This window comes from Haliotis asinina, chromosome 7, assembly GCF_037392515.1.
Source record: "Haliotis asinina isolate JCU_RB_2024 chromosome 7, JCU_Hal_asi_v2, whole genome shotgun sequence".
In the NCBI taxonomy this organism is placed as follows: domain Eukaryota; kingdom Metazoa; phylum Mollusca; class Gastropoda; order Lepetellida; family Haliotidae; genus Haliotis; species Haliotis asinina.
Genome location: NC_090286.1, coordinates 64,950,251 through 64,973,721, shown reverse-complemented (window position 1 = coordinate 64,973,721; position 23,471 = coordinate 64,950,251). Strand labels below are relative to the sequence as shown.

Sequence of the window (23,471 nt, the reverse complement as noted above, 5' to 3'; positions counted from 1 at the left end):
CCTCATTTTGGCGTTGTGGACAAAGATATTAATTCGAGGGCTAGGTTTGGTAATTAGGTCATAATACATTGAACCTGATGTTTCAGTAACATAGTCGAGAAGGCTCTTAAATCTGTCTGAGATATTTGGCAGTACCGCCTGCCGTACACAAGCCAGAGCCAATCTCAAGATAGTAAACGTCGCTAATGCCACAACTTTTACAAAGCGGGATCTTGTTTTATGAGACGTGTTTGGTGTGACACTAATTTTCAGGCATAAAACATATTATGACATGGTCCTGAGTGTGCCTACAAGGATGTCATCAGCCAACCAAGGCAGATGCGCCGAAGGGTAATAACATTCGTGAGTCGGTGATCAGCACACGGATGTTGCACTGAAGCAACACTGGAACATTCTCTTTTCTTAACGGGTTTCCTTGTTCTCATCATGTTGACTGACAGGGAATCACACCTGTGTATTTCGCGTTACGTACAACCGTGCCCATAAACTGGAGCACATAGAAACTCCCCAGGCTATCCAGTCCAATAGTAGGAACACATCCTGTGAGCCTCACCATGTAACCAATAGGAGCAAATCTAAGCTATAAAAAACTTGACCATCACCACAACCAATAGGAACAAATCTAAACTCAACAAACTTGACCATCACCACAACCAAGAGGAACAACTCTAAACACAGTAAGATGCCCATAATCACAACCTATAGGAACAACTCTAAACACAGCAACATACCCATAATCACAACCTATAGGAACAACTCTAAACACAGCAACATACCCATAATCACAACCTATAGGAACAACTCTAAACACAGCAAGATACCCATAATCACAACCTATAGGAACAACTCTAAACACAGTAAGATACCCATAATCACAACCTATAGGAACAACTCTAAACACAGTAAGATGCCCATAATCACAACCTATAGGAACAACTCTAAACACAGCAAGATACCCATAATCACAACCTATAGGAACAACTCTAAACACAGCAAGATACCCATAATCACAACCTATAGGAACAACTCTAAACACAGCAACATACCCATAATCACAACCTATAGGAACAACTCTAAACACAGCAAGATACCCATAATCACAACCTATAGGAACAACTCTAAACACAGTAAGATACCCATAATCACAACCTATAGGAACAACTCTAAACACAGTAAGATGCCCATAATCACAACCTATAGGAACAACTCTAAACACAGCAAGATACCCATAATCACAACCTATAGGAACAACTCTAAACACAGCAAGATACCCATAATCACAACCTATAGGAACAACTCTAAACACAGTAAGATACCCATAATCACAACCTATAGGAACAACTCTAAACACAGCAAGATACCCATAATCACAACCTATAGGAACAACTCTAAACACAGCAACATACCCATAATCACAACCTATAGGAACAACTCTAAACACAGCAACATACCCATAATCACAACCTATAGGAACAACTCTAAACACAGCAAGATACCCATAATCACAACCTATAGGAACAACTCTAAACACAGTAAGATACCCATAATCACAACCTATAGGAACAACTCTAAACACAGCAAGATACCCATAATCACAACCTATAGGAACAACTCTAAACACAGCAAGATACCCATAATCACAACCTATAGGAACAACTCTAAACACAGCAAGATACCCATAATCACAACCTATAGGAACAACTCTAAACACAGCAAGATACCCATAATCACAACCTATAGGAACAACTCTAAACACAGCAAGATACCCATAATCACAACCTATAGGAACAACTCTAAACACAGTAAGATACCCATAATCACAACCTATAGGAACAACTCTAAACACAGCAACATACCCATAATCACAACCTATAGGAACAACTCTAAACACAGCAAGATACCCATAATCACAACCTATAGGAACAACTCTAAACACAGTAAGATGCCCATCACTGCCCGTCATCACAACGAACAGGAGCAAATCTAAACTCAGCAAGGTGCCTATCACCACAACCAATAGGAATAAATCTAAATTCAGCAAGGTTTCCATCACACTGTACCCGCAGTAACTCACCGTATCAGTGATACGCCCATTTTATTGCTCTTGTTCATATTTAATGCGCTGTGTCACGGTGTCATTACTTCGCGTCATTGTATAAGGTTCCATGTGTAAATATATTCGATTGTATGTGAGCATGGTTCATGGTATTACCAATAAATGTACAAGTGTCTCTTATCTTCTTTCAGGAGACATGTGGCCGCTGATGACTACATTCCCTACAGGAGTGTTCTTTATCTTAAGCAGTGTATCTAGCCGTAAGTAATTCCTTTCTTACACACCCATCGACATGCAATCCCTCATGGCTGTCTGCACTACAGCGCATGGGGGACAAACCTGAAGCAGTTTCACGAAGGTTGAAGTGAAGTCCAAAGTTGATGTGAAGTCATATATTGATTGCAGTCCTTTGTTGGCGCGAAGTCCCAAGTTTCACATGAAAGATATCTGAGGTTACAGTGGCTGGGTTGATTTCTGTCAAACTATCACTCTCTCTGGATTATCAATAGCAGGGGGAATTGTATGTTGTCAGTCAGGACCACACACATGCACCAACTGCTTATTAAATAGACGTTCTTTCTAATGTTTCTTTCTAACATATCCATAGAGCAATGTGGGTCTATGGTCCCCTAGGAATGGGATCCATATTGATATCAGAGGCAGTCCACTGTTAGATATGAGGTTCAGATGAATCAGCACAACTCTTTGAAGAACAACTGCACTGTGTGTGCACATGCACATCAACGTTGACACGTTTGTGTATATTTTCTAATCCGTGATATAAAACACGATCAAAGGCGTCTATTTATTCCCCATAAACACCATGGGTGTTAAAAGTAAATCATTTGGTTTCACGTCTGCTTTTATAGAAAACACGAATCCGTGGGTAAAACATAAAGTGGGTCATTAGCCTGCAATACCTGACTCGAAAACCCATAAACTATCTCGGATAGTACTCAGATCTATTATTGCATAGTGCATAGAAACTGACGTTGACCTACGGAAGCACCATGGTCATATGGATTCCTTGAAGGGACATTGTCGCATTGTCCAATGTAAGCAAAGCGCTACACTACGACATTGCGGTACTACAACGATGTGACATATGGTGACATTTTGAACATTTGCTGTTCTCCATAATGGCGACTACACTGTAATGCGACAATACAACGATACGTCTTCTAACATTCCACAAGGTCCTTCCATTAGGATTCATCCTAAACGAATACTCCTGGAAGACTGGCACAACACAGTAATAATATAGCTTTACTAAGTTGTCATTCAAGCCGTGCACAAATCCAGTGTCTTGAGGTGAATATTCGACGACAAAGTGACGATGAAAGGGACTGCCTGTTCAATGCCAAGGTCAAGCCACACCCTCACTCCCGATGGCACCCTCCATACGATATCTATCCATATGTAAGTGCGGTCCATCGCTGAGATGAGGCCATCTGAAGTGACATCAATGGAGTTTACACTGATGAAGTAAACCACAGCCTTACATGAAGCTAACACGAATGGAGTGAACCACAGGTCTACATGAAGATAAAAGTGATGAAGTGAACCACAGCTTTACATATAGCTAACACAGATGAAGTGAACCACAACTTTACATGAAGCTAACACTAATGAAGTGAAACACAGGTCTACATGAAGCTAAAAGTGATGAAGTGAACCACAGCTTTACATATAGCTAACACAGATGAAGTGAACCTCAACTTTACATGAAGCTAACGCTGATAAAGTGAACCACAGCTTTACATGAAGATAACGCTGATAAAGTGAACCACAGTTTTATATGAAGCTTACTAGCATCTGTTTCATTAACGCCTGAGTCGAAAATAACCCCGTGATTAACTACAGGTTAACACAAAGGGATAAAAACAGAGAAGTCAACCAGTTATATCTAAATACACATGCAGTTAGCATGAAATTCACGTGCTGACTCAAATGCATGCTATTCATGCTAAACTTCTCTCACGGTACAAGCGACTGAGCGGTATAAAAAGGTGAAATGGAGTATTGTCATTGCTTTCTTATCGACGCATCAATAAGTGAACAGTGCTGAAATTGAAGTTTTTTTGGACATGCCGAGGCACAGACTTTCTGAAAATACCAGATGGCGGATTATTTGTATGCATGAAGCTGGTTTGAGTCCAGATTGAATATCAATCACACTGTCATTACTCGCCTTGTAAAGAAACATGCGGTCACTGGCTACGTCAAGGATCGTCCACGATCAGGAAGGCCTAGGAACACCACTGTGCCGTGCCGTAGTTCGTCTAGTGAGACGCAGGCCCATGACCAATGCCAAAGATCTTAGAGAACAATGGAGAGTGGGTGTTCGTCTCTCAACCAGCACCATCTCAAAACCGCCGTTTGAAGACATTGCGCAGGATCTACTGGTCCGATGAAAGCCGTTTTCTTCTCCGTGTTACTCATGGCCGTTGGTGAGTTTGGAGAAGGAGTAATGAAGCTTATGACGGTAGCCCTGTAATGCTGTGGGGGTGCATCGCCTATAACTGTAAGCTGAATCTTATCGCCATTCAAGGGACACTCAATGGTCAGAGATACCAACAGGAATTACAGGAAGCTGGTGCTCTCCCTCATTTTGATAACCACCCCCTCACCAGGCAGCCTGTATTTATGGACGATAATGCTAGGCCCCATCATTCCAGAGCTGTTATCGCATACTTGCAGAACAACGTAATTGATCTCAACCCAATTGAGGCTTTATGGGACCATCTGAGGCATCAAGTTCAAGTAAGGGATCCACCTGTTCAAAATCTACAGGAATTAGCCTAGGCTCTTCACGAGGAATCACAGAGGATTCCAATGATGCGCATTCGATGTTTGATTTCCAGCATGAGGAGAGGGGTCGCAGCAGTTATTCGTGCGAGGGGAGGATACACCAGATACTGATGTCACCATTACTGTTGGCTCAGCATTGAACAGTGAATGATTTTGAGCAGTTTGTGTATGTTGAACCACAGACATTGTCTGTGTGACCATAGTTTGGGACATGATTATTGATAACGTTTTTAGTGCCCCCATATGACGTCAATAAATTACTGCCGAAAGTAGCAGCAGTGTTGGTAGTTGATGGATTGAAACTTTAGGTGGTTCAGTTAACGACATTATAACCATGTTTTTGGTATCCATATCATGAATGACCAGTGTGTTGTGTTAAACGCAATCTTATAGCATGAAAAAGGATGGTGCTTCATTAATGCTCATGTGTATACAAGCCATTTACAAACATGCTAGTAGTTTCTTTTATACTTCTGAAAAAGGGAACGCATAGCTGAAAATTGTTATCAATTTATACACTTAAGGTTCAGTAATATAGGACAGTCATGAAGAAAACCTGAATGAACATTAACGGTCCAATGCTGCAAGAAACTGTATGTCACAAATGACAAGTGTTCCAAGGTCAAGGTCGCAGAGCAGTCAGTATCTTGTGTGGCCACCATTAGCATCAATGGCTGCTTGGCATCGATGTCCCACAGACTGGAGCAGATTCCGATTGAAGTGCCTGGGAATGAGTTGGTTCTCTTCCCTCAAGGCCACAAACAGAGCAGGTAACGTCTGTGGCTGAGAGTCACGCTGTCGCACACGACGATCCAGTTCGTCCCACAAATGTTCAGCAGGGTTAAGATCCGGTGGTCGTGAGGGCCAGTCAAAAACCAGTTGTTCTGGGCAAGGAAATCCCTGGTTATTCGTGCTGTGTGCGGCAGAGCGTCATCATGCTGATAAATGCCTTTCTGGCGGTTCGTGAATGGAAGGACATGAGACCTGATGCTCTCATCACGGTAACGTCGAGCTGTGAAATTGCCCTGGACCTGAATGAGATATGTCCTGCCACTGTACGAGATGCCAGCCCAAACCATGACACTTTCATCATCAAATCTGTCCACTTCCTGTACACAGTTTGTAGCGTAGTGTTCGTTACGACGTCGATATACACGTGCTCTTCCGTTGGGACGTCGCAGCATGTAATGTGACTCATCACAGAATGTTACAGTTCTCCACCTTTGCAATGACCATGGAAGATGTTAGCGACACCACTGTCTGCATTGTTGCCGATATTGACATGTAAGGACAGGTCCTCGCACAGGTCTTCTGGAACCAGTACCAGCCTCACGTAAGCGGTTCCTCACAATCCGATCAGACATTTTTCTGAGTCCTGGCACTACCGATGGCGTGGAGGATTCTGTGGTGAACCTGTTCCGCAAATATCGAAAGCCGAATAAACCTGTCCTGAGCGGGCGTGATCACATAGGGTCGACCTGACCTGGAGCGATCACGTGTTGACCCTTGCTGCTGGTAGCGATGCCAAAGTTTTGCTATGGTACTCTGTGACAGATTCAGTTACCTTGCAATAACAGATTCAGACTCACCAGCCTCCAAATGACCAATCGCATTGTTGCGCTGAGCCTCAGTAAGTCAAGCATGACTTTAACACCAAATTTAAGGTTGTCAACTGTCGCAAAAGCATTGAAACCATCCAACCCCGTCTCCGTCCACCCAGATACCAAATATCTGATACACTATATGATACCCATGTAGCTTAAACCTGTTACACTGTATGATACCCAGGTTGTCAATACCTGTTACACTGTATGATACCCAGGTAGACAATACCTGTTACACTCACTGTGAGATATCATCATACCTTTACCCTCCTCATCTTGAGAGCAGGTTCATTGCAGAAGATTTGACCCTTCTTCGTGATAACACTGACGATGTCAACTACAACAATGTCTGGCATCAGCAACGCAAATTATGCAAGCATTTACAGGGCTTAAATGGTTTTACAGGAATAGTGGATTTGTCGAGAAATGGCTACAACTAGCAACTGTAAAATGTGGTATATAAAGGTCATGGTGACCCAGTTATACAAGTGAACGCTCCATGTGCTTCTAATGGCATTATACTGTATGACCTTTAGGCATTCTGAGTACAACGACAGTTTAAGCAGGGTTGTATTTCAATCGTGTTTTAACATTTTATAACGTGACATATTCCCAAACCCTCCCCACTTGGCAAATGGAAGTTGGGTGTTGAAGTAGACAGCCCACACAACACAGCACTGTGTACCAACAGCTGCAACTCACACACTGGGCCAAGTCACGCCATGATGGATGGCTCATTAATAGCCGACTCACACTATGCAAAGTGTCATTAACATATACTTCTGTGAGTGGTATTTGTGGTTTCGTGGTATAGGCATCAATATACGATATACACTTCTGTGAGTGGTATTTGTGGTTTCGTGGTAGATTCATCAATATACTATATACACATCTGTGAGTGGTATTTGTGGTTTCGTGGTATATTCATCAATGTACTATATACATATCTGTGAGTGGTATTTGTTTATCCCTGGTATCGATACATCTGTGTGTGGTATTAGTTTTGCAACCTTGGTCCATCTCTGGGAGAAAGGTGTGTTTGTATCAAATGGTATTGGTACTGCGATGACACTGTAAATGTCCACTGCACTGCAATCCGTGCGTACCTCGTAAGCTAAACCTGAGCAAAACTGTGTGGAGTTAGAACTTGCTTGTACGTTCCCAGTGATGTGATCCAGTGACCGCACGGCAGTGTAAAGGTCGTGTGTGGTGGCACCAAGATGGGAACAGTGATGACTTTTACATCCAACTGTTTGGCCTCTGTCTCCCCGGCTAAATCAACACTAATTCAACATGCTGTTACAAGTACTAAAATCAGTAATACTGGTGACACGATCCAAACAGTAAGTAAATGAACTCAATCAGGCACCAGTTCCTTTACAGCATGATTCCTTATTGGAAGCGGCATGTGGGTCGTAATAACATCACTGCAGCATGTTGTCTCAGCTTGCTTTTGTAATGTTGTGATGTAGCTGACTGTGTCTGACTGCTTGTTAAACTCATAAATTCATATGGCCGGACCTTTGATATCCAAACACGTAAATTTCGAGGGAAGACGGAAGTAAAAACCTACATCTCATAGGTTAACAATAATTTAATAACGTTTGTAACGGTTTCATCAAATCAATGTTCAGTATGAACATAACATATGCAATATTATTTGTGGTAGGAAAGTGTGATCAGGGTAGCTGTTCTCAGTGCACATGGATGTGTGAAGCAGCCTAGAAGGAGGGGTGAGAACACGCTGAAGGTCTTCACCTACGTGAAAGGACGTGTTTGCAGATGCAAGACTTGATTATATAGAAGCACACCGCTGGTGTGTATAAGGCACCACATCACAGTGTGACTCCCTACCAGGGATCAGATACTGCCAATCTGGATTGCATCCCCTGCTAGACCCACCCAGAATTCTCTACTTATCTCTCCTTACCTTTGCCACTGCCCGTTTGCACCTTAGTCTAATAAACAACGCCACCACAACATTAAGATAACCTGTGTTCCCCATTTGATGTAAGTAATAGACCTAATGTACAGGTGGGGCGACAAAGTGCAATCTGGAGCTGCTGCACGCACAACGCAGGCCCATGGGGCCCTCTTATGGATCATATGCAAATGGCATTTGTGCCCTTGGATTCGAACGGTTTCCGGTATGTCGTTAGACCAGACGCTGACGTAATTTTACGGCACTGGAGTAGAAACATATGGAATTCGACAAATGTAAGACTCTGCTCCACGTTATGAAAAATAAGCATTAATGTATGTATTTTATGAAAACAAGATTGGTAGATCAGAATGAGGGAAGGTTTCAGGCAGAAATTGCAATCACAGACAGGGGCTACGCTGTCTATAGTTTCTACCATACGTGTTGCGTTTTTCTTCGGCTACTCATGCCGCCGGACAGGAATGCCGGCAGTTTCTCGGCATCTTTTCTGTGAGAGTTAAGTGTGTTCCCCCTTGCATTGGTTTATTAGATTCCAGCGTACACCATTTGGATGGGTGTGGAGTTTTGAGAGAAATGCTGCAAAGGTCTGTCGGAACTGCAACATCAGCACAAGCTTACAACATTGCAAATGTTATCAAGGGAAAAGTGGGAAACGTTTGTTAAAATAAGAGAGCTGCGGCATGCACAGTTTGGTGTTTTGGACTGACAGTATGATAATGAATTAGTCTAGTGACAAACAAAGCTTGATTAATGTAGGCTCTAGTCTTCTGTAGTTTTCTGTCTTACCTGTTCGTCACCAGTCATTCAGTTATTTCAGGTTTGTGAAGCATGTATGATCAAAATCTCAACTATCTCGATCAACCACAACATTCGTTTTTACCCGACCTCTTGGTTGTACATGTAGACCAGGATAATGTTCTCTGTTACCCGTTCACCCGGTGGTCCATGTAGACCTGAAAGTTCACTGTTACCCGATCACCTGGTGGTCCATGTAGACCAGGATAATGTTCACTGTTACCCGATCACCCGGTGGTCCATGTTGACCTGAAAGTTCACTGTTACCCGATCTCCCGGTGGTCCATGTAGACCAGGATAATGTTCTCTGTTACCCGTTCACCCGGTGGTCCATGTAGACCTGAAAGTTCACTGTTACCCGATCACCCGGTGGTCCATGTAGACCTGAAAGTTCACTGTTACCCGATCACCTGGTGGTCCATGTAGACCAGGATAATGTTCACTGTTACCCGATCTCCCGGTGGTCCATGTAGACCAGGATAATGTTCACTGTTACCCGATCTCCCGGTGGTCCATGTAGACCAGGATAATGTTCACTGTTACCCGAGCTCCCGGCGATACACGTAAATCAGGACAATGTTGACTGTTACTCTATCACCTGGTGGTATATGTAGACGAGGACTAAGGTGACTATTTCAAGGGCATTTGGTGCTCGTTGTTGATCGGGGCCGGGTTGTCCCAAACACCTAGTGTTATAAATATCGGTATAATGGTTGGAATGAAAAGTGTGCATCTTCCAGGCTGCGGGAAACAAGACACATGAGCAGTTAGACTCCATGCAATAGCCGTTATCTGGCTTACACTCACGTTACGGCAGCTAGGGCTGTCTGTGGCCCCGGTCTGAGCATGAGAAGCTGTGTGCGTGGACGACATAAAACATGGGCAGCTCGTAGGCAACACTATGTCGTATCCTCACTCCACAAATGTATTTGGTTCAAACTGCGGATGTAGGTGGTGGAGATATGATTTATTATAGTTTCTGAACTAGTCCAAATATTCCGTCGTGAGCCAAGCAACAGAGTCTCGCCCAAATATTTCATTCATAAACGATGTCCTGTCACTAAAGGTCATAGACAAATTTAGCACGTGTTACCGAGAAATCACTCTCATGTTTCACATCCCCCCGTCGACATGGGGATGTAGGTAATTACAGTTTTCTCAGCCGATGCATGTGTTGATGATTGCTGTAGTTCAGTGATCTGGTATGTACTCTGCGGGGAAAGACCCGTTTTATTGATCAGACGGTCTTGATGAATGCAACCATTTTGCATCTTGCTAAAGATGAAAGGTGGAACTGATTGTCAGTGAGGACATGATAGGGACATAACCGCTGATGGGACCAAGATCATGTCACGAGCAGCCATTCCAGAAAGTGGTCAGTTGACCCTCACGCCCTGGGAAGATTCACATAGTGTGATACGTCCAGCAGCTATCAGGAACGTCCTGAAGTTTGTTGAGGAACAAACGCTGCTGAGAGCTGTTCTAGGCATTTACTGGCGACAGCATCTGTCATAACGATCTAACCTGCTGGGGGTGAGTGACAGTTGTTTCATGCGTCCTCAGTATTCCAACTCTGTCACGGCACACAATAACCGGAGAAGACAATCCAGTGACTATAATCCTGAGATATGACTACAGTTGTCCTTGTGTGCAGCACAGCTAGCTCAACGTCCTGTCATTGTAAGCTTTGACGGATATGAATCTGTGTCTGAAACTCAACATGAGGAATATCCATATACAATTCACGTTCTTCCCACCAGTGTGAAGACATAACGTGAGACATACCATGTGACATGTGACATCGTGTTGCTTTAGGACCCCACGGAATTACCCTCACACGTCGTGGAAAGAACTTGACATCTGAAAACAGAAGCCTCAACATGTCCAGTATCGTTGAAATTATTTGACGTATGGGGCATTGGTCAGATTGGTCAGATTGGTCGTCTTGTCTTGGTCCGCTCTTGTTGTTTTGTTAGATATTTCATCTTAGTTTTGGGGTTTTTTGTTTTTTTTTTTTTTTTTGTTAATCGGTTTTTGTTTGTCGACATTTCTCGGTCGGGATTGGTTGGTCAGCATTTTTATTGTTGTTGGTCGGTCTATATTTGGCGGCTTGTGTTCGTTGACTTGTGTTGGGCGGCTTTTAGGATATACATAACATGCAGCTGCACTTATATCAACAGTCTGCACATTCCAGGCTGTGAGAGCACCCACGACCACATAACACAAATACGATGTGTTGTGAGGATACCTTTATCTAGGGTGACCAATCCCCCGTATGTTGTCCACCTCGTGTAGCCACGTGGTCGGCGATAAGCCTATCTCATGTTCACATCTGTCATGGAGTAACATACCCGTGTGATGAATCTAGATACAGGCGCTATGTTGACGGATTGAAAACCGGATAAAACTGTTTTAAAGTATATGCCTCTTATCAGGGCATATCCATTTCTTGTTTAGCCGGATGGATTGACACATTTTGTACCACATGAATTTACTCAACGATGGACACACCACACATCACACATCACACATCACACATCACACATTACAAATCACCCATCCAAAATGACATTTCATATTGCACGCCATATGTTCCACATCACACACTCCACATCACACTTCACACATTTCACAAAACGCAACACACATTCTACATCAAACATCATACGTTATGTTACACATCACACATTCCACAAAACGCATCACACATTCCCATTCCACAAAACACATCACACATTCCACAAAACACATCAAAACATCACACGCCACTCAAGGCCGACATGGGCAAGGTATGGGAGTGGGTTGATATACATACATATATGAGCAGAGTGGCAATCTGAATATACTCATCAAAAGTGATTATACATGTAGTTTGTGGTTTTCTTTTCTGATTTTAGTTTGCATCAACTTTAACGTGATGACAAAATTTTACAGGCACATACCAAGATAACACATGTGCGTGCTTATCCTGGAACTCACTTGTTTTGCATACTCCTGGCCTCAGACTGCTTTGCTAAACAAGTGAGTCGATCTGAAATCAGGTTTACTGTTGTGTTTCCGTTGGATCCTCTATGCAACGGACGTGTATATGATCCTGATTAATGTTCCTGCCACAACCACGCCAGGATATGGCAACGCTGGCGGTTGTGCCTCCTCTGCCGTGAAATGACCTGTATCATCAACACTAGGGACTGAATGGGTTGCTGACTTATCTACTTACGTACGGATGAGACACGAAGGTGTCTTCACATTGACGTTACATCGGTTTCCAACTTGAAGTCGGGGTCGAAGGTTCATTTCATAACTGTCTGACAACGTCTGTTCCTGAAACACCTCATCTGATGTCCAAGTCGTCAAAGTGTGAAGTAATAATGTACGTGCCCGGCATATGCAGGTGTTGTACGTTGGAAGATGACAATGAGGGTTTCCGCTAGCAGACATTACCGCTATTCGATGTAAAGGTGGGTAACTGCTATACCTGATGGTGAGGCCACAGAAAGACTGCAACAGTTTGACAAGTCCATTGGTTACTGATGAGTGATGAACTTGCACAAGAATCTGACTGTACGGTATAGGCTGCAACTCCAGGACGTCTTACTGTACGTGTTGGGTGTCGCTGCTTCATCTCCAGGACGTCTTACTGTACGTGTTGGATGTCGCTGCTTCATCTCCAGGACGTCTTACTGTACGTGTTGGATGTCGCTGCTTCATCTCCAGGACGTCTTACTGTACGTGTTGGATGTCGCTGCTTCATCTCCAGGACGTCTTACTGTACGTGTTGGATGTCGCTGCTTCATCTCCAGGACGTCTTACTGTACGTGTTGGATGTCGCTGCTTCATCTCCAGGCTGACGTCACGACATCTGCTGCACGTCATGTGGACGGTTGACGTCACAATGCTATGACAACCGCGTCTTGACATACCTACATCGTCTACATATTATGGGCTAAGAGAGGATGATATTGCTCAGTGTAGACGACAGGCGGCCACTGACGGAGCCGAGCACCTGTAACCTGTTTGTCGTGGTTGATAATAAACACAGCATTATTGGTGTATCAACTAAGCAATCAATCACGACAGGCTGCACATATATAACCTTTCCCTAAATACTGTCAGAACGGGAGAAGGAGAGGGGCTACATCAAAGAGCGTATGCGGCTCAGATTGCTACAACAGTGTGGCTGTTCGTGAAGGATAGAACATGTGTTATCGGGTAATGCTAAAACACCATGACATTCATACCGTCTTCTCCACACAGACGCACTCGTGGAATCTGCTCCTCTTTCAAGCGTTTTTCTCAGTCTCATATTTGAGAATGAGTGAATTTAGTATAAAGAGGTTTCTATGCAAATGTCTACACACAGCCTAAGAATTAATGTTTTCACAATGTGGTCCACGCTTATATCAAAACTTCAGTGCTATTCCTCACTTGTTGGTGTGAGCTACGGACGGCATGATACTCTTGATGACGACGATAATGAGGCTTGAAACACATCTGACTCAGTTCAGTCGGAAATCATGACTTCTTCTTTGGAAGAAATTTACGTTTTTCTGGTTACAACAAAGACATTGTTCTTCAATTATGGCCAGAATTATAAGGATTTCATCTTTCCCAGATGTCCTGCTTTCCCCAGGTGACCCTTGTGACAGTGTTGTGTGTACATTACATGTAATGACTCCACCACAGACTTGTGCCGTCTACTCACCAGCACTTTATCCTAGAGAACACCCTTTTGTATTTGCGAGTTAGTGTAATATTTCTGTCATTCTAGTGATGTGTCTTTGAGTTGATCAGCAGAAGGAAGATCCTTCTCTCCGACATCTGATCACCTTCCATCAGTTTCATTTATTTTCCAACGAACATCTCATGATTCAGTTCCCAAGGCCGCCTAGTTCCCGTATAAATGATTTCTGTGTCAAAATGAATCCTCGTAGTATGGCTGTTCGAACGCTGAGGTATATCCGTTGTTTTCTTGTCGTAACACGACTGGAGTTGTCCGATAACCACACATGCAGTTGCCTGATTCACTCCTTGCACGATAGGTAGTTCACTGAATCCAGCAGATTCACCAACTCCTGTGTCAGAATATGATAGAAAGCCTCATAGGGTTGTAGTACATGGTGGGTATATGTGTGTGTCTGTGTGTGTCTGTGTGTGTGTGTGTGTGTGTGTGTGTGTGTGTGTGTGTCCGTGTGTCTGTGTGTCCGTGTGTGTGTGTGTGAGAGAGAGAAAGCCTAGTGGTAAAAGCGTCCGCCCGTCACACTGAAGACCTGGGTTCGATTCCCCTCACATGGCTACAGTGTGTAAAGCCCATTTCTCTCGCCTTGATATTGTTGGAATATTGCTTAAGCGGTGCAAAACTATACTCACTCTCACTTTTCTATTCGATTCCACTTCCCCCTTTGTTGTTTTCTGACATCACGTGGCAGGAGATATCTCAAACCGGTTTACTTTATTTGAGATCAAGAACTACTTTCTTTACACTAAAACATGATCGAGTCTAACTCACACAATCACATAGAGTACAAGTGCACTCGCAATCTCATTTCCATCTCTACCTCTCCCATTTCACCACCCCTGTACGTCCCCTCCCTTCCAGTCCTCCCTCTCCTCCCCCCCCCCCTCTCTCTCTCTCTCTCTCTCTCTCTCCCATCCCCATTCCCAACTCCTTTCCGTTCCCTCTTAGTAAACACGGCGTGCTTCACCTATGAAAACAGTTGTCTGTGTGTCGACATTTTCATATGTACTTTGAAAAGCCGTGAGTTACAAGATCAGATACCAGTCTTGCGTTGGGTGGGGATTCCCCGCGTTTCTGTGGCGCTATCCAACGATGCGTCCATTCGGGGGTCACTGAGTACAGGTTCCATCTGTCGATATGTGTCACATGAACTAAGCAAAGAAACCAACAAAATGAAATGTTTTGAGACAATTTCATACACTGTGTAGTGAAAATGTACAGATGTCTCCTTCAAATTCGGTTATAATATTGTGATAATATTTTGTTTTGATTTATCTCAAAAAACACTGTGGAAGAACCCAATAACCACAAGCACTCTTTTTGCATGACTTCGATTTCTTTTACAGCTGCGCGTATAAACGCAAGGGTATATCTTCCAGAAACATGAGAGCACGAGCAACAGCTAAATGTCAACAACGGGTGTGATGTTTTAGGAGAGTTTCAATCATATGAGCATGCGTTTGTTCTTTGCCTAATTACCTCCCATGTACACCGCCGTAACATCTACCAAAGACACATGCTTTTCATTTCGTTCTTGTTGGATAAATACGCGTCAGAAATACAAATATAAATCACGGCCACGATGCTAACTATATCAACAAATCTTATAAACAATCTAATTCAACGAGAAACCCGATTCTCAACTCAGCCGTATATTTTCAACAAGCTTTTTGTCGTAGGTTCGTGGTCAAAAAGTAAGAAAAAATGGCTACCTAAAAAAACTAAAGGCTTGTTGATAAAGCGTCCCTTGGACGAATCAGACCAACATAGCAGCAACGCGTCCCTCCAGACATCCCCTACACCTCTCGACCCAGTCCTCCACCTTCTTTTGGGCTTGAATAACGTACATCTAGATAATCTGTCCACCGTCTCTGTATTCTCGGCGATGAAAGGCGATTGGTTTTAGCACCGATGACAGCTTTGAATATTTCTCTATAACTGAACTTGCCACTGCGTGATGCACATGTAACGTGCTTGGAGACCTACATCTAAACACACAGGATGGAACTTGATGCCTGAACCCTTTTGTTAAGTTGCTGTGTGACGAGCAGGTGTGGGTACACTTGACTCCCTTTATACTTGCTGTGTGACGAGCAGGTGTAGTTACACGTGAATCCCTTCATACCTGCTGTGTGAGTCTCAGGTGTAGTTACACGTGAGTCCCTTTATACCTGCTGTGTGACGAGCAGGTGTAGTTACACGTGAATCCCTTTATACTTGCTGTTTGATGAGCAGGTGTAGTTACACGTGAGTCCCTTCATACCTACTGTGTGAGTCTCAGGTGTAGTTACACGTGAGTCCCTTCATACCTACTGTGTGAGTCTCAGGTGCAGTTACACGTGAGTCCCTTTATACCTGCTGTGTGAGTCTCAGGTGTAGTTACGCGTGAGTCCCTTTATACCTGCTGTTTGATGAGCAGGTGTAGTTACACGTGAGTCCCTTTATACCTGCTGTGTGACGAGCAGGTGTAGTTACACGTGAGTCCCTTCATACCTGCTGTGTGAGTCTCAGGTGTAGTTACACGTGAGTCCCTTTATACCTGCTGTGTGAGTCTCAGGTGTAGTTACACGTGAATCCCTTTATACTTGCTGTTTGATGAGCAGGTGTAGTTACACGTGAGTCCCTTCATACCTGCTGTGTGACGAGCAGGTGTAGTTACACGTGAGTCCCTTCATACCTGCTGTGTGAGTCTCAGGTGTAGTTACACGTGAGTCCCTTTATACCTGCTGTGTGAGTCTCAGGTGTAGTTACGCGTGAGTCCCTTTATACCTGCTGTGTGACGAGCAGGTGTAGTTACACGTGAGTCCCTTCATACCTGCTGTGTGACGAGCAGGTGTAGTTACACGTGAGTCCCTTCATACCTGCTGTGTGAGTCTCAGGTGTAGTTACACGTGAGTCCCTTTATACCTGCTGTGTGAGTCTCAGGTGTAGTTACGCGTGAGTCCCTTTATACCTGCTGTGTGACGAGCAGGTGTAGTTACACGTGAGTCCCTTCATACCTGCTGTGTGACGAGCAGGTGTAGTTACACGTGAGTCCCTTTATACCTACTGTGTGACGAGCAGGTGTAGTTACACGTGAGTCCCTTTATACCTGCTGTGTGAGTCTCAGGTGTAGTTACACGTGAATCCCTTTATACCTGCTGTGTGAGTCTCAGGTGTAGTTACACGTGAATCCCTTTATACCTGCTGTGTGAGTCTCAGGTGTAGTTACACGTGAGTCCCTTTATACCTGCTGTGTGAGTCTCAGGTGTAGTTACACGTGAATCCCTTTATACCTGCTGTGTGAGTCTCAGGTGTAGTTACACGTGAATCCCTTTATACCTGCTGTGTGAGTCTCAGGTGTAGTTACACGTGAATCCCTTTATACCTGCTGTGTGAGTCTCAGATGTAGTTACACGTGAATCCCTTTATACCTGCTGTGTGAGTCTCAGGTGTAGTTATACGTGAATCCCTTTATACCTGCTGTGTGAGTCTCAGATGTACTTACACGTGAATCCCTTTATACCTGCTGTGTGAGTCTCAGATGTACTTACACGTGAATCCCTTTATACCTGCTGTGTGACGAGCAGGTGTAGTTACACGTGAATCCCTTTGTTACAAACGTGTCATGTGACTCTCAGATGTAGGTATACGTGCACTGTGGTGGACAGGCGTGAGTTTACATGACATGTTCCTGCTCGTGTGTGGAGATTGCGGCAAACAATACCATGTCCACCAAAGAAAATGTATAACTTGGATTCGTATTAGCTACATGTTATTTTGTATCAAGTACAAACAGACTATTCAACTTTTGACACAACTATAAAACTGTGCAAACTATTGAGAAAGTGTTTGTATTCCTATGAACCATGGTGGTGTCCATGACAAAGGATCCAATGCTGCATGCGGTTATTTATGAAATCGTCACCATTGTAGGATATAGTTCATGAACGCACGTAAAATGTTACATCTATGTGAAGAAATTTGAAGAACTGACATGAATAGGTGTTATAATATGTATTTGACGAAACGAACATCACATAGACTGCCAAACATTGAAAGTTTCCATTACATATCCGCCGGACAGGCCTCCATGCTTGCAGGTGGGTTGATGCGAGTCAGAGGGCGGAGACACTGAGGAGTGACGCTAGATTCACTTTGATTGGCGTAGTCACGTTTCCCCGCTGGACTTCAAGTGTTACTTTGTCGCTTTCTAATAAAACCATATTAAGGTGTTAGGTATGTGCATAGCATATGAATGTAGGCAAACAAGAGAAAGATAGGAGAGGCGGTCGGTATCTACACTTAAGTCTGTGGCATGCTAGTCCCTCTCACTGGTGTACGAGATATCGCTGTGGTCACGTCACTGGATGGTGTCACATGGACGAGTGCTGAGAATGTAGCTGTCAGTTTTCTGTGGATAAAACTGAGATGACCATTCGCCATTAACCTTTGCTGATGCTGTTATGAAATCGACAGTGTTACAGTGACCATATAACATAGACTGTTGTAGCAACAGTTAAAGTGTGTCAGTGACCCACAAAGCACCTGCAGTGCTAAAGTCCCGAATAAAGCAAGTCAGGTTCAGTATCTTCCCTGTCACTGGGGCTTCTTTAAATGTAAATGGGATTATATGTTTCTATTTAGATTATGTATATTCCGAGGCAATGGCTAGTCTAAACACTAGAATGCAACTACGCCGTCGGCCATAGCTCGTTACTGGGACGTGATGGCTTCATGTTCAAGCTTAATGAATCACAAATAGGAAGTGTGCACTCTGAACAATGTACACAGACGCATAAATATGTCTGAATCAAAGGTTGCATGTCGTTCTCTACCTGTTGCACGTGTTTTTTATAGTCCACTTACCGCAAACGGTACCCTAGGCACACGCGCCTGTCTGTCCTCGCCCTGTTGCCTTGGGAGTGCCCAAAAATAAGGAAGGTTCTCTGTCCTTTACAGACCGAGTATTTTTGGGAGTTTATCATTATTGAAAACGGCATTCCTTATTTTGGACATGTAATATGCTTACATTCCCGAAAAGTATACATTAAAGATAAACGTGTCCATGAATAAAACATGTGTTATAGTGTTGTTAGTTGATATTATACACGTAATGTCCTCGTTTCAGAAATACTACAGCCTTCAGCAGTATGTCCTGAGATTAGACCGGGCGAGGATGACCTTCCGGGTGAGTTGCGCATGCGCCAAGTAAAAAATGTCTCGCTTCCGGCCTATGCCACGTGTCTATGCCAATACATGTACAAACATTCAGTAAATTGCACAAACAATCGTTTCACACACTTAGCAATGTTAAACATGCAGCTGCCATGTTGGCTGTAGACAGGGCATGGTGATAGTTTCAATATGGCGTTGTAAACAATGGGAGACATTTGGTAGTCATCTCGCGCCCCCTGCGTGGACCACTGTTCCAGTGAACTTGTTTGGGACCCACGATTGACATATGGCAACTACAAAACTGAAGATATGCCAGCGACACAAACTAATACGCATGCGTTCTCTCACACATTTCCTTTATACAATGTGTTGCCCGTCAAGTGACCATTACGTCCACGGCTATCGCAAAAGTGACCGCGGTCATAGGCTGTGTCACAGTATATCTACATTGTAAACTAGAATATCGTCCAACCTTTGTCTAGGAATGTTTTTGAGTCGTTAAAACATACATTTGATATGTTTCCAGTTGGACATGTAAGTCAGTGAAACTGTTGGCGTTGTTGGAGAGTTAAGGTAGCCGATGAGGCCCTTAGAATGCTTGTTTGTGGCAAGGAATAGCACACTCAGGAAGAGTTACTGCTACATATGCCTCTCTGGTCAACTGCATACATACATACATACATACATACATACATACATACATACATACATACATACATACATACATACATACATACATACATACATACATGCCTGGAAACACATACATACACGCCTGGAAGTCATCGATTTATGAGCGTCTGTTAAAGAACGACGGAATTGCAACCATATCCCCCATATCACAAACTAATTTAGCATGGTATAACGGCAATCCATTACTCCATATGGCAACGAGATCCGGCTGCCATCTGTCCTGGCCGCGTCTAGGCACCAAGCCAAAATTAACCTGGAGGTCGGGTAATGGTAGCATAAGTTGCCATATCACACCACTCTAGCATATCGCTATATCACACCAATCCCCCATATCACAAGGTCCCAAACACGTGTTCTCTCTTGTACAAATACCCCTCCTTCACCTGGGAGGATGGATGGGAAATCTCGGCGATCAGAACAACGGCTGATCGTCCCGCTATGATCTTCCACCCTGTGCATACCATTATCTCTGACCCTAAAGAATTCAGATGCACATTAATTGCTTCACGTTTCACTATGTTTACAAACATTGTCACATTGTACAAATACTGATTACATAAAGCCATGGTGTGTGTGGAGAGCAAGATGAGTGATGTTGGGAGTTTGTGTCCAGCATGTCATGTGTGTAGAATCTGTCGCTGTATCCAACATTCTCTCGTGTATGTCGAGCTATGCAAACAGAACGCGGAGTACAAGGGGAGGTATGTTTACACGTGCTCCTCACGCGAGAGTTAAACATGATATTGTTTTAGAAATTGAGGGGTATGCCTTTGATACCGTCAAGGGAGGAGTGTTATGAATATAATGTGACATTTCCAAGGGCTTGGAAAGGGATGTATGTACAACTATGAATTATATGAGAATATATATGTGGAAGCGGCGAGAGTATGAATGAGTGACCATTAAAGATATGCTGACTACACAGACATTACAAGGTTTATATGATTGTAGTTGTCTGTGCGTAGGCTGTTCATCAACATTGTCCCCCGTTATAGAAGTCTTATAGCAGTTGATCAATGGCACATCCAATAGGAAGGGACTGTGAAATATGATGTGACGTCACCTCAGACGTGACGTGCATATACGGCGCTGGCAGTGTGTGGTACTGGCGGTGTTGACGGGGTTGTGGCATTGAAGGTGTTGCGATACTAGTCCACTAGTATACCATGCCGAACCCTGAGCGCTGTCCTTTGGCTTTTGGTTTTACCATGACATCAAAAGACCGACCGATTAAAGATCCTGGCCACCGTATGGTGAAGCCTAGAGATAACATCGCTATATATGTGTGGATGTCATTGACAGCATTGAGTTGATGGCAGGACGAAAGCACAACCAGATTCCTGTCAGATTTTGTTAACAAACAAAGATATAATCATGACATCACTGCTGAATCAGCGTTATAGGAGCGAGCTAACACACTCCGTGTCTGCGTCTTGTCTGTGTACAGACTCAGAATAGCTCATTTGAAGAGCAGGAAGTACGACTGTGGCACCAACAGCACATGCAGTGACACTCCAGCAATGTTGTTAAAGAGCACCTTCAGTCTGGTACAACAACACGCTGACGAAGCACAGAAGTGTACAGATACATGCTCCCAATGCACTGGATAACAGCGGAATATCCATATTTCATTTTAATTTTTTCTGCTGTAAAATGTTAAAATGGGAAATGACGCAACGTATATATGACAGGGGCTATGTCAGCATCTTTATATGATTAATCCCGTATGTTCAAGGTCATCTGTCCGTGGAACTGGCGTCAAGGACAGTGTGGATGATGGCAAATGGGAACATGGATTCTGGTTGAAAAAGGCATACAAAACACCACTGAACGACTTGTATTACACCAACAAATGAAATGTACCGCTAAACAAGCGAATTTCATTTTAAATTGTTTCTTTGTATATGTTTTCTTCTATATTTTCGACATATATACCCTAAATACACCTTTTAATTTCTTTCTTTTCTTTCAGGTTTTGATTTTATATCTAAGTTTTCGTTAGACAATGATGATATACGGGTACCGGGCGTCAAGAGGGTCAAGGGGTCAAACGACTTCCAAGTAGCATATAAAATCGGTAGAAGAGCAAAATTACGGAAACGAACCACGTAAGTAAAATATGCCTTATGTACCATACTTGGTCCTGTTTCATAACGCCGACGTAGTACTACAACTATCGTAAGTCTACGTTAAAGTATGGGGGCTACGATCACCTTAACGTTACAACTGTCGAAGGTCTATGTTAAAGTATGGGAGTTACGATCACCTTAACGTTACAACTGTCGAAGGTCTATGTTAAAGTATGGGGGTTACGATCACCTTAACGTTACAACTGTCGAAGGTCTATGTTAAAGTATGGGAGTTACGATCACCTTAACGTTACAACTGTCGAAGGTCTATGTTAAAGTATGGGAGTTACGATCACCTTAACGTTACAACTGTCGAAAGTCTGTGTTAAAGTATGGGAGTTACGATCACCTTAACGTTACAACTGTCGAAGGTCTATGTTAAAGTATGGGAGTTACGATCACCTTAATGTTACAACTGCTTTGTGAATCCGGGCCTTGGTGTATCTTGTTGGTCATCTGTAGTACGGTAAGCCGAGACGCCATATTGCTGTGTTGGTATCCCATACCTGTCTCAGAACAATGTGCTGTCGTGGACCTAGGGGTCGATCCTAGTGGTGTCGTTGTCCCATGCGTGTCTGAGAAGGCCTTGAAAGCGATAATCTGTAAACCATCAATAGTGCTGACTGAAGGCATTCAGTCTGTACATGTAATCTTGCCTTGTTACGGCCTCAGCGATCCATCTCTTGCAACGGGGAATGTTAATTACTGAGGGCAGTCATTATACACTGGTGAGTGAGTGGGTTTAGTTATACACCGCACTCAGCAATAATCCAGATATTTGGCGTCGGTTTGTACAGAACTGAGTCTGGACCAGGCAATCCAATGATCAGCTTGGTTACGATGACATGTGTCAGCCAAGCCACCAGAGAGTCTGACCACCTGATCCCAATAGTCACCTGATATATAACTGATATTAATGACTACATGTGTTATAACTGTAATAATGCTAATTACATGTCGCCGTGTTATAACTGTGATAATGCTGATTATATGTTGCCGTGTTATAACTGAAATAAAGCTGATTAGATGTCGGCGTATTATAACTGTAATGATGCTGACTACGTGTCACCGTGTTGTAACTAATATTGGTTATTACATGTCGCCGTGTTATAAGTGTCATAATTCTGACTGCAGGTCGCTGTAATAATGCTCATTACATGTCTCCCTTTTACAACATACAGCTGATTACATGTCGCCCTGATGTAACTAATAATGGAGATTAAAATGTCGCCGTGCTATAGCTGTAATGATTTTGGGTACATGTCGACAACCAATAACTGTAATAATGCTGACGCCATGTCGCCGTGTTGTATCTGTAATAACGCTTACTGCACATCGCCGGTGCATAACTAAGAATGATGCAATGTTAAAAATGTAATAATGCTGATTTCATGTCGTTGTGTGTTTTAACTGTAGTAATTCTGGCTACATGCCGTTGTGTTATAACTGTAATAATGCTGATTACATGTTGCCGTGGTTTGATTATAATAGTACTGGCTACATGTTGCTGTGTTATAACTGTAGTAATGCTTACTACATGTCAACG

The 23,471-nt window shown here is 43.3% G+C and overlaps 2 protein-coding genes across 8 annotated transcripts in view; one reads left to right on the top strand and one right to left on the bottom strand.

Annotated features, from left to right (window-relative positions):
* LOC137290580 (large ribosomal subunit protein uL13m-like) overlaps positions 1–23,471 on the bottom strand; it is a 421,196-nt gene that overhangs the window by 297,278 nt on the left and 100,447 nt on the right. The window lies entirely within an intron of this gene.
* The window catches only part of LOC137290319 (collagen alpha-1(IX) chain-like), a 158,235-nt gene that overhangs the window by 52,781 nt on the left and 81,983 nt on the right, over positions 1–23,471 (top strand). For all 7 annotated transcript variants that reach the window (XM_067821149.1, XM_067821146.1, XM_067821148.1 and 4 more), the window contains 3 exons: positions 2,248–2,316; positions 19,057–19,116; positions 21,769–21,904. In XM_067821149.1, coding sequence (XP_067677250.1) covers positions 2,253–2,316; positions 19,057–19,116; positions 21,769–21,904 — 260 coding nt within the window. In that variant the 5' untranslated portion in view covers positions 2,248–2,252. The remainder of the gene's footprint in view (positions 1–2,247; positions 2,317–19,056; positions 19,117–21,768; positions 21,905–23,471) is intronic.